This window comes from Acomys russatus, chromosome 8 (assembly GCF_903995435.1).
Source record: "Acomys russatus chromosome 8, mAcoRus1.1, whole genome shotgun sequence".
Lineage (NCBI taxonomy): Eukaryota > Metazoa > Chordata > Mammalia > Rodentia > Muridae > Acomys > Acomys russatus.
Genome location: NC_067144.1, coordinates 20843879 through 20855703, shown reverse-complemented (window position 1 = coordinate 20855703; position 11825 = coordinate 20843879). Strand labels below are relative to the sequence as shown.

The window sequence follows — 11825 nt, the reverse complement described above, 5'->3', positions numbered from 1 at the left end:
CAACTTCATATAAAAACATGATATATACCAAACCTGCATGAGCAATGAAATGCCCCCTCCTGTACTGTGTGTGTGCGTTCATGTGTGTGCATTCATGTGTGTGTGTCTAAGTATCCTAGGAGCCTGGTTTTTATTTGTTTTCTTTGAGACAGTCTTGCTATGTAGCATAGGATGGCCTAAACTTACTATATAGGCAAGATTAACCTTGAACTTATGATCCTCCTGCATCAGCCAGCCTCCTGAGTGCTGGAATTACAGGCAAGTGACACCATCCTTGGTGGCCTAATAGTCTCCAGAGTTCTCTCAGAACTGTACACAAGGCTTCATGAACTTCACAGCCTACAATTCTGCTCCTTTAGCTCACTCTCAGGAAGCGGTCTCCTTGCCACGCCTCATCTCCGTCGGCTCACAGCCACCTGAGGCTGGGGAGTGAGAAGGGAGGCGTTTCAGAACTTTCTACTCCAGCAGCCAGTCCTCCTTCCCTCCCTCCCAGAATGTGCAAACACAGGTACACAGCCTCTGTGCCAACAGTCTCACACAATTTCTCATTCTGAAAATAATTTTATTATTTTACAGGAGTTGAGTTGAGGGAAGTTCTTGGGATACTGTGACTGAAATTTAATCACCACAGGACAAAGAGCTGAGCAGTGAGCCACCAGTGAGCCCACTCTCTTCTCTAGGTGGTGAGGACAGGAAGGGGACATATGTCCACAGTGAGAAGACACCAGCTGGAAAGGGAAAGATAGGCACAGTGGGACCCACTCCTGGCCACTTCGCCTTCTCTTCTCATTGCCACAGTCCTCCTCTCCCAGAGCTGGCGACAGCGGCATTGAAGACACAGAAGAAGCCATCACCCACACAACAGTGCAGCAGCTCAGAGGGTTTTTGAGGCGAGAAGTTGCGATGCAGTACTCAGATCTGACCCTAGCTCACCTTGGCATGGCTCCTGCTGGCCCCTGGCCACCATCTTAGTACCCCTATGGAGGGACATCCAGAAAACAGGACTATAATGTGACCCTCACTATCCATCGTCAGTTCTTCCTGCCTCTCAGCGTGAGGAAAGGTACTGGCTACTTAACCACCGCAGCCATAAGTGACAGGGTCTTGTCCTTATATTCCACAGCAGCAAACCTTCGTCCAATGGTGATAGGACAGCCAGGAAGAAAATGCCTTCCTCCCTGTGATCCAACAACTGAAGCCTGGGAGCCCTGAGTCTCCAAGGCTTGCTCACATGCCCTATGGGGCAATGTGTTCACTGCCCACACTTTGTCTTCTTCCTGAGGCAGAGAAAATACAGGCAATAGGACAAAGCCAGTTACCAAGAAAAATGATACTGGATTCCAGATTACTGTGTGGAATCATCTTGTTGGCTTGGCTTGGAGAAGGCCTCTCTCAGCATCCTAGGGGACCATACAGATGCAGGTGACATGTGATGAAGCCCTGTGCACAGCACATCTGTGAAGCTGCTCAGACCAGGCAGAGGTGTTTAATGAGAGCGGATGCTGCCGACCTTCCTGGTCCAACCTGTCTCCGTGGCCACCTCTGTTTTCACAGGCACTTTCCAAGGACAGGTGGATTGGCCAAAAGTGGGAAGGGCTGTTCTGGAACTGACAATTCTGACGTTAGAGATGAAGGATGACAGATTCTGAGACAAGTTTATAGGTGACCCGTGAAACACAGAACAAGTAGAACATGAACCATAAGGAAGTAGATGGCTGCGAGCAGTGGCACTCGGGTCCGGGAATGGCAAAGTGAACGCAGAACCCGCTTCCATCCAGCACCACTCCGGGTCTGAAACAAACAAACAAACAAACAAAAAAAAAAAAAAAAAAAAGGGAAATCAGAGCTCCTCCTGGAGACTCTTTCCCTTTACCAGTAATCCTGCATTTAAGCCAAACTGGTCCCATCCTTGCAGAAGAGAGGCATCTTGGGAGAAAGTCTCCTTAGTGGCTGGACACTTAGAGGTGGACACTGTTGCCCACCTCTATTCCTGTAGCCCATCCCCACAGCACAGAACCTGCACAGTGCCCTCTGCCTCTTACCCTTCGGCAGCTGTTGCCTGGGAGGTCTATCAGCAGTGCTTGCTCCTGAGACCCACAGGCGCCAATGATAGGAGTCCGGGCCGAATCCCACTCACTCTGCTCTAACCTGTGTTGAGGAAAAAGATACAACGTGGGTTCCCTGCATGAGGACCTTTCCAGTCAGCCCAGGCGGGTGGCCTAGGGGACTGGCAGCAAAGGCTCATCCTATGGTCTCGGTCCTCACAGTAGTAAAGGAAGTGCCTATTTAGGACGCTGGCTTCGGTGCCTCCGAGGCAAGGCTGGCTCGTGTCTTGTCCACGGAGGCATGACCAGAAATCAATGAAACCAGAATCCAAGACCCTCATTTCTCTTTGCCCTTTCTTCTCTCTTCCCCCACCCCCATTTTTACTATACAGCCCAAACTAGCTTTGAATTTACAATTTTCCTGGCTCTGCTTCCCAGGGCTGGGATTATGGACATGTGCCATCACAGTTGGCACATCTAAAAAAATTACATATATATATTAGGCAGAAGCACTCAAGAAATTCTTTAGGGCTCTTAGAACAAAGCTGAACTGGCAGCCCATGGCTTTATGTTGATTTGCTTATTACTGCATTTTGGAAATTCTCCATTTAAGGAGAAGCTGCCATTCCTCAGTGGCCTCTGAAAACAACAGAGCAAGGCCATGACTCATCACTCATTTGCCTACCAGGGCACACAATTTAACTGGGGCGGGCAGGCAGCACCTCCTCTTTCCTCCTCATGTTTCTTCTCCACCCGCTGAACACTGCTTCTCTTTGTGGGCCATGCTCTTCTTCAGCAGAGAAAACAGTGCCTTAATCTGAACCCAGTCTAGGTGGCCACACGTGGTCACCTGTCCTCCTACTCTCCATGCTGCCCTCCTCCAGAAGGCAAGTGGGCGGGGCCAACCCTAACTAATGTGGTCCAGACATAGGCTCCAGGGTGACTGAGCTGTCTCAAGTTGTCCAGATGAATGGCACAGGAGGGGGATTAACCTCTCCATGGACCAGGTTTCATAGACTTAAATAATTCCTAAGTGACAGAGAAACGGCCAGGAACAAGTAGGCCACTACACCATGCTGCACTGTGCTCACCCTCAAAGCTACCTAGACAGGTGCTGAAAACAGAAAAGCTGTGACTATGTTGGATGGAAAAGAAAGAAATCTCAGGTAAGACCTGCTCCCTGGGGAAGGCACTGCAGAAGGAAGTCACACCCCAAGTGCCATTTACTCTGAGGGAAGAGGCATCAGACATGGTGGCTTGCCCTTGCAGACATAATGGAGGCAACTGCAATGAGGCTTCTTTCTATATAAAAGAGCATTCTAGCAACAAAACACTTCTACCCGCACCACCTTCTCACAGACAGTAAGTTTCTTGATGTGGAATAAGTAATAAGGGGGACACGGCTGTGTCCTTCCATTCACTGCCCACAGTAAAACACACACACACACACACAAACACACACCCACCCACCCACCCACCCAGCTGGGCAAAAGCTGTCTTTCACATCATCAAAAGACGCTGCCCAGCAGAGCCTGTGACTAGCAGAGAAAGAACAGAGTTAGGCAGTGCATTTGCCACTACATCGTCACCGTCTTTCTTAAGTGGCCTTTTACTCTCCCCTAGGTTATAATCTTTAAAATTTCAATTGCTAGCTAGGTGTGGTGGCACACTCCTGTAATCAGTTGGGAGGCAGAGGCAGAGACACGTGGATCTGTGTAAGTTAAAGGCCAGTCTGGTTACAAATGGAGTTTCAGGTCAGCCGGAGTTACAAAGAGAGACCATGTGTCAAAAACAAACAAGATAACAAGTAAAGGTCTGGGTACCAGATGGGTGATGAGAACACATCTATCTGGCCCTCTGGAGAACCTGACCCTGGGGCTGTGGAGATGGCTGAGTAGGTAAGAGTGCTTGTTTTGCAAACATGACAGTCTGCATTCAGATCTCCAGCACCGGTGTAGAAACTGGCCTGACTGTGCACACCCGTAACCTCAGTGCTACAGAGGCAGGAGGATGGCTAAAGGCCTGCTGGTCACTGAGGAACGGCAAGCACCAGGTTCAGTGAGAGACCATCTCTAGGGAGTAGGCAGAGGGTGACAGAACAAGACATCTGACATCGTCCCCTGACCTTGCCTTCCTGCCCCCCACACAGATGCAGACGCACAAGAACCCATATATGTGCCTCATATGGTCATTGCTGGGATAAGGTGAGACACCGTTCACATCTCACTGTGTAATATGAAGGGTAAGTGTATTCCTAACCCCTATGAGCTACTGCCCTGGAAGGCACAGGCCCCAAGAATCCAGAAGTACCCTGCTTCTCGGTGACGACAATGAAATCATGGTTAGACCATGTGAAGGGGAGAGTAAGGTCTTACCTCGCCCCGAGCCTGACCACAGAAACGTGCAGGAGCCAAGGTCAGGAGGGTGAGGTGCGAACAGCCGCCTCCCCACACCTTACCGTCTGATCTGCTCCTTAGCCAGGGAGAGCGCGTTCTCTGCACTCAGTCTTTGGTCTCTTTCTTCATCCAGCAGCTTCTTTAACTCACTCACTTCTTGTTTAGTGCTGCACAGCTGCTGCTGGGCTTCAGAAAAACTTGAGGGTAAAAGGCAAACACAGGGCATCACTAGATGGAGAACCGATCTCTAAGACATCTTCGCAAGGCTGAAAGCACTTCTCCAAACATGAAAACGAACACAGAGGCATGGTACGGAGGGCAAGCAAAGCAGAAAACACCTACGGGGATACGTGAGACTGTCGGAGATGGTGTTTTTGTTGTTGTTGTTTTTTGTTTTTTAGTGTATATGTGATCTATCTGCATGTATGCCTGCACACCAGAAGAGGGCATCAGATCCCATTATAGGTGGTTGTGAGCCACCATGTGGTTTCTGGGAATTGAACTCAGGACCTCGGGAAGAGCAGCCAGTGCGCTTAACCGCTGAGCCCTGCGCAAACACAGCAGTGTTAATTCCAGTGTTTGTGGCGCTGCATGCATGCACTTGTGCTACAACTGTCGCTCACTTCTTACAAACAAAATGTTAGTTCCTGTTACACTTGGCGCTTGCATCAGCGCTGTGGCACTAGTCAGACAACAGGACACATTAAGTGCACACGGTGACCTCTACTTCCACCAAGATTACAGCCCACGTTCCTTAACACAGCACGCTGGTCATACACAGCAGATTTCACTGCGACACCTCCATACATGCAGATAATGCATGTGAGCACACTCACGCCCATCGCCCTCTCGTCCACCACTCGGTTCCTTCGCCCACAGTGCATGCTGGAGGGTGGGTCCTGCTCCTCTACCTTGTTTGTTGCTCCCTTGTGGCCTCAGGATCACTCTTTCTGTGAATTCCATTCTTTTCCTGGGGTGCTCCTGGAGCAACGTTTGCATTTTGCGGCCCCTAGAAAAGCCAGCAGCTTAGTAGTTGTGATGGCAGCTCTTCAGATATCTCGAGTCTGCACACTGAAACCCTGTTCCATAGCAGAGGGAAGGGACAGTCCCCAGTTACCCCCACCCCATATCACTGAGCACTTTTCTCCCCAACATCTCTGCCCCTTACCGCCTGCAGCTCCTGCGCCTGCTTCTCCAGGACAGCGCAGTGCTTCAAGAGGCTACTGTAGTGGTGCTGGTTCTCACGGAGACTCTGGCTCGCATCGCTCAGCTGGATTGACAGGGTATTCTTCTCCTCCAGCAACTGAGAGAACTGGGGGAGGGGAGAGGGTAAGTGCAACCCCGGGACTACAGCAGTGCACGGGTAACTAGCCTGAGCTTTCAGGACCTGATCTGTAATGCAAGCCCCACCTTAGAATCATACCACCGTATGTTTCCTCAAAGTGAAGAACACCTAAATGTTCCAACCATGAAAGGGAAAGAATTCTAGAAGAGTAGCAGGAAACTTATTTTTAATGGTGCCAAGGTCTATGAAGTGAACGATGGTAAAGCAGAAACCGCTAATGAACTCCAGTGGGACAGGCTATTCCAGAATGCAAGCCTAGGGCTTCAAGTTGGCTCTGTGCTTAACTTGCTAATAAGTAACAAGCCCCAGAGCTCAATGTAACCCGAGCAAGCTTGCACTTAAAATGTGTCAGAGTGTCACTGGGCAGATTTGTTTCCAAGAGAGCAGAAAGAAGTCATCACATGTCTACATGTTCCTGAGAAATTGGAGTGGGAGAAGATCCTCACATGGTGAGAACAGTAGTCACTCAAAGCCAAGCTTTCCTCTAGTTCCTGAATGACAGGCAGTGGTCTGATGTCCCTGCAGAAGTTCAGTGTCACGGTGCTCACTACCTGGCAAAGCAACCTAAGCCACTGGCTTATGGTTTTTCTTTTTCTCTTCTCTTCTCTCTCTCCATTCTCTCTCCTCTCTCCCCCTCTCTCCTCCTCCCCTCTCTCTCCTCTCTCCAACCTCCACCCCAAGTCTGTCTTTGAGACAGGGTTTCCTTATGTAGCCCTGGCAGTCCTACAAGTTCCTATGTAGACAAGGCTGGCCTGCAACTTGGAGATCTGTATGCCTCTGCCTCCCAAGTGCTGGACTTGCTACATGATCACTGCTACTGGGAAAAGCCACTGTTTTTATTTGTTTACTTATTTATTTTTTGATTTTTTGATTGATTCATTGTGAGTTTCACGCCATGCACCCCGATCCCACTCATCTCCCTGTCCCTCCATATCTGCCCCGTGTCCTTGCAACCTCCTCCCGACAAGGAAAACAAAAAATAAAAAGAAACCAAAACCAAACAAAAGCCTCAACATGCAGTGTTCACATATATTTTGCCCGGATAGCTTTTCTTGCAAATATTCATTGCAATGAGTCACTGGTCTGGCTCAAGGCCTCTGGCTTCTGCTACACTGTCAGCACTGGGTCCTCATTAGACTCCTCTCGGATATCCTGTTGTTGCCTCTGTCATGGAGATCCTGCAGCTTTGAATTTGCAGGCCCTGGATGTGGGCCTGGGTGGAAGCTGATCTGGTCAGTCTGCTGCCTCTCCAGCAGGGTCAGCTCTCCTGCTTTGCCCAGGTGAGGGGCAGGGACAGCTTTCCCACACTCCCACTCTTGGCTGCTCTCATGTGCCCAAGCCACCAGGACTAGCTCTATGGTGGTGCCCTGGTGAGCTGTGGGGCCTGCTGTTCCAAGAGCTAAAGCCATTGCTTTTTAAGCCAGAAAATAGTTGTTCCCATCCTTGTTCACAAATGAAAAAACAAGTAAGTTTAGACTACTCAAGGCCATGGCACCAGTTGCTCCCAGAGCAAGGCTCACAGGTGTGTGTCTCAAGTCTTGAGTTCCACCTGCTACATGATGCTGCCCAGTCTAAAATACAGCAGGGGCCACTAGGAAAGTCATGGGTGTTGGGGGAAAGGGTGTAAATGTTTGACAAGCATTATTAATTTGAGGGCAGAGGGCTGAATACAATGGGAACCCAGGGAAAGGAATAACACAGTGCTTTCCTAACATAGGAGGAAGTAGACTTCCCTGGTCATAATGAACAGCCCAAGGCACACTAGCACATGTGAACATAAACAAAATTCCTCAGTGCTTAAAAAAACTTCACATTTTGTCTCTAGTAAATCTACATAGGGCAGACCCATGAAATTCATTAGAAGCAAAGGCTTCCAAACTGCATAAGACAAATAGCCATTCACTAATAAGCTGCCCTCATGATCTGCTTTGATGCCTGCTTCCTTTCTGGGTTTCTGGAGCTTAGCAGCAGGCATATGGTCCAGGGACTACTTCTTCCCTCGCCGTGTAAACGCAGTTCCACTACAGCACACCACTGCTCATTTATGCATGGCTGCTTGGTAGCTGCAACTACAGAGCTGTGCAGTGCACACACTGTTTAGATAAGTTGCTGACCTCTGCTCTACCTCACAGGCTAACTGAATTATTCCACCAAAGTTACACTAACATTACACCGCCACTCATCCTCTCACGATCTGAAGTTCTAACACATCTCTACATTGCACAGAAACATTTAGCTAAGCCAGGAGAACTGTGTATAAGAAAGCCCGAGCATCCAGGCAGAGGATTAGAGAGAAACCACTTTGTGACAGCCCATCAACTGTATCTCACTCAAGTTCCTAGAAGCAATTCTAGTTGACTGGGACCCACAGAGAGTGAGACTAAGCTCAAATACATGGAGGTGTCAAGAGAAGTCCCCTGTGTATCTCCAGTGCCTAATATATGGCAGACTCTCAGCAGACAAACAGTAGCTACCTCTTTAACTTTAACTAGTGGATGAGTGGGGCTAGGGAGGAGGCGCCTTTCTCACAGCTAAGCTCTAAAGAGAACTATTTCTGACCCATACATACTTAATGTGGTTTTACTTACCTTAGTCCTAAGGTGAGTGGCTGTAATCAGAGGCAATGGGGGACTTGTGGGGATGTAGAACATCCTGTTTTGTTTTAATCTGGAGTGTCTGTTACACATATGTCTTTGTGAAAATGTGCCATGCTATACCAATGATCTGTTAATGAACGACCTCTGCCTGCACCTTGAGAAGTTACTTAGTATCTGTGGGCTTTTCTCCTCATCTGGGAAAACCATCTCCTGGATTTTTATGATTTTGAATCACAATATTAGTTTGTGTGTGTGTGTGCATGTGATACATGTTCATTCTACAGAACACGTATGGAAACAGAGAACAGCCTTCAGACATTGATTCTATCTTTCTCCTGGGGATCCAGAGATCAAACTTTAGTCATCAGGGTTGCAAGGCGAGCACTTTCACACATGAGCAGCTTCACTGGCCCATGTTACATGGATTCCTATGATAAGACGTGTACACCTCCACCTGGAACTGTGCATACATCCAGGGCATTCACACCACTCTCTTCCAAGTAGACCTTTGGATTCAAGTCTTACTGACCTACTAGGACACTTGATTCTGGCAGAGACCACACACCTAGGCTTCCCTGAAGAGGGCAGGGCTGGGGAGGAGCTTCTGAGATGACGCTGACCAGTCAGAGAGCAGCAGGAAGACAATGACTGATGGGAGATGGGGGGGGAGATGCTTACACATTACTAGCATGGGTAAGGTGGGGAGCTTTTATAGTCTTATTGTATGGGTTTCTCCCAGCCACTCACAAAGCCCTGCCAAGGGCCAGGAGGAAGTGGGCTGTCTTCTGCTCTGGAGTAAGCAGCCAGCCCTTATAAACTTCTGCTCCTAAGTTCTGCTGAAGCTGGGCTCCTCTGCCAAATCTTACCTCCAGGAAGAGAGAAAAGAAACACAATTTTAGCCTAGCAGGAAATATGCACCTTGCTGTTCAGCTGCTGAATTCTTAGTTCCTTCTGGTGAATTTCCTTTAAGCTGTCGTTGAGCTGGATCCTGAGAAGTTCTGTCTCATAAACTAGGTTTTGGGACCCATCGAGGGACGCTGATGTCTCTGGGGATGCCTGCTGGGACACAAAACATCACCACAACAGTCTCCTAAGATTCCGCAGACTTGAATCCTCCCCTCTAGAAGGCCGTGCCGCCCCAAGAAAGTCAGGAGGCAGCTTGCCTAATGGTAGCAGGTGAGCAGGCAGAGGAGGCTGATGCCTTTGGGGAGCGGCACCCGAGTGGAGACCGCACAGCTCTCCTCACCTGTCGCTGGTACTGTGCTGGGAGAAGCTGAGTCTGAGGGGAAGACCTCAGCTCCCTCAGGACACTCTGGAGATGCCCGAGCTGCTGATCTTTATCTGAGATGGCCATGAGGTACTGCTCCTTCATCCTCCTCTCATGCGCTTCCCAGGAATTCTTCTCCATTCTATACCACAAAAGAAAAGATGATCAAATATACTCATGACACAAAGAAGAATAATTCCATATTCAAAACACTCTCAGAGCTATTAGCAATGTAGCAAAATATACATCAGAGTGAAATTTATTCTACAAGTAAAAACACCTAGTAGCATGCTGAGAACAAGGACTAAAGGGAGGAGCTCCTACTGGCAGGACTAGAGTGTCTTCACAGAAAGGCTGGCATTGGACTTGGAACCTGAGCAAACAGCTGGGTTTCCAAATACAAAAAGCTATTCAAAATCAGCGTGAAAACTCAGCACAGGGCTACCAGTATGAGTGCAGAGAGTGAAGTTCAGAATTGTAAGAATGAGTGTGTGGAGCAGATGTGTATGGGATGAGGATGGCGAGACCAGGCAGGGCATGGGAAAACAGCACAGCCCTTCAGCCAGTCATGCCCATGATGCAAGTAACATCAGTGTTGATGCAGAAGGACTTAGAATTCTGGTTCTTGTGCATATTAGGTATGAGGCCAGAGCAAATGTTACTGTCACCAAGTTTTTTCAATAAAGTAGAAATAAATTAGATATTCCTTAAGACTATAGTAAGGACTAAATGAGATAGCATATATCAAATACCGAGCCTGGTACATATTAAACATTAAATATTAAACATTAGTTGTTGTTATTTTATTAACTCACTTCCCAAAATTTGGTAAGGATTGGGACTTCCACCGAACGCCAGCTGTTTCTTTGTTATACATACAAGCAGCTGGGTGTGATATGTGATATGTAACTGGATGCTTTCACTGGAGGAAGCGAGGCGGAGCGTCCATAGTGCTCTCTTACTATTTCTGCAGTGTTCTATTAAGTACTTCAAAAGCAAGTGAAAAGAGACAATAAAAAGGGTCAGACTGCAGGATGAGTTCTACCTGAGCTGATGCAGCTCCCGCTGCCAGGAGAGGCTCTCCTGCCTCAGCTCCTCCTTCATCATCTGCAGTGCTTTCGTCTGATCCTGACACTCCTGAAGCTGAGCTCTCAGTGGCCGTAGCTCTGTGACCTCTTGGTTCATCTGTAGATACTGCTGCTGCAGATTCTTCAACTCCTTCAGCTTTAAGCAGAGGGAGAGCAACGGGTGACTCACCTCTCACTCCATACTGACAAGTAAATAGCTCCACGAACACTAGCAACGCTTTCTTTGTTGCACTGTTTCCTGTTAGTTTGTTGGTTTGTCTTTGCTTCCCAATTCTTGGGATCAAACTCAGGCATAGAGGGAAGCATCCCTGCATGTATCCCTAAGCCACACCCTTCAGTAGCTCAGCTGATGCCCACTGTGAAGAAGGTGTTCACCCTGGTGGTTAAGGACGCTTGGCTCTAGAATTAGATACCCTATTGTTTCTTGGATGTGAGGCCACCTAAGTCTTTATTTCCCTCACCTATTAAATGAAGATAATTACAGCACTTTTCTTCATAAGCATACGGGAATTAAATAAGAAAATTAATATGTCTCACACACTAAGTTTGTGGCTATTATGATGGACTCGCCTTTAGCAAAACTGCATTCTATTTTAAAACTCTTTCCTAACACTCAAAGTTTGATGAGGAAATAATGTTGGGACATCTGGGAAAGACAACAGCCTTAAACACACATACCTTTCACCCACTCGGAAACACTACTGCTACCACACTGGTAGCTTTTTTTAAAAGCACCAAACACAAGAACAGAAGACAACAAAGGTCATGTCAGCAGCAACACACTCTGGAGGCTGAAAGGCAGATGAACGGTGGTGACTGACTTAACACCTCGGAGATAGCTGGACCTCCAGTGGGTGGTCGAGAAGCCAAGGACCACCAGAGCTTACTCTGCAGCATCCTGAAAGCTCTCAGGAGTTAACAGTGCCAGACAGCACTGGAAAAAACGGTGATGAGGTTGGAGGGAGGCGGGAGCCGGGAGGAGGAGGGTGAGAGCAGAGCTGCTTCAGAAGGAATAGCGTTCTAAACCCCTCTTGGTTCTGACTTCTTGGTACCTCGCTGAACGGCTAGCTTACTCTCTGGGAAAGGG

General features: G+C 48.3%; 1 protein-coding gene across 2 annotated transcripts in view; it reads right to left on the bottom strand.

The window, feature by feature from the left end:
* Window positions 1-1428: 1428 nt before the first annotated feature.
* The window catches only part of Golgb1 (golgin B1), a 48253-nt gene continuing 37856 nt past the window's right edge, over window positions 1429-11825 (bottom strand). For both annotated transcript variants that reach the window (XM_051149884.1, XM_051149885.1), the window contains exons 14-21: window positions 10696-10874; window positions 9630-9792; window positions 9302-9439; window positions 5610-5753; window positions 5353-5450; window positions 4504-4638; window positions 2043-2148; window positions 1429-1791 (exon numbers count right to left, since the gene is read on the bottom strand). In XM_051149884.1, coding sequence (XP_051005841.1) covers window positions 1657-1791; window positions 2043-2148; window positions 4504-4638; window positions 5353-5450; window positions 5610-5753; window positions 9302-9439; window positions 9630-9792; window positions 10696-10874 — 1098 coding nt within the window. In that variant the 3' untranslated portion in view covers window positions 1429-1656. The remainder of the gene's footprint in view (window positions 1792-2042; window positions 2149-4503; window positions 4639-5352; window positions 5451-5609; window positions 5754-9301; window positions 9440-9629; window positions 9793-10695; window positions 10875-11825) is intronic.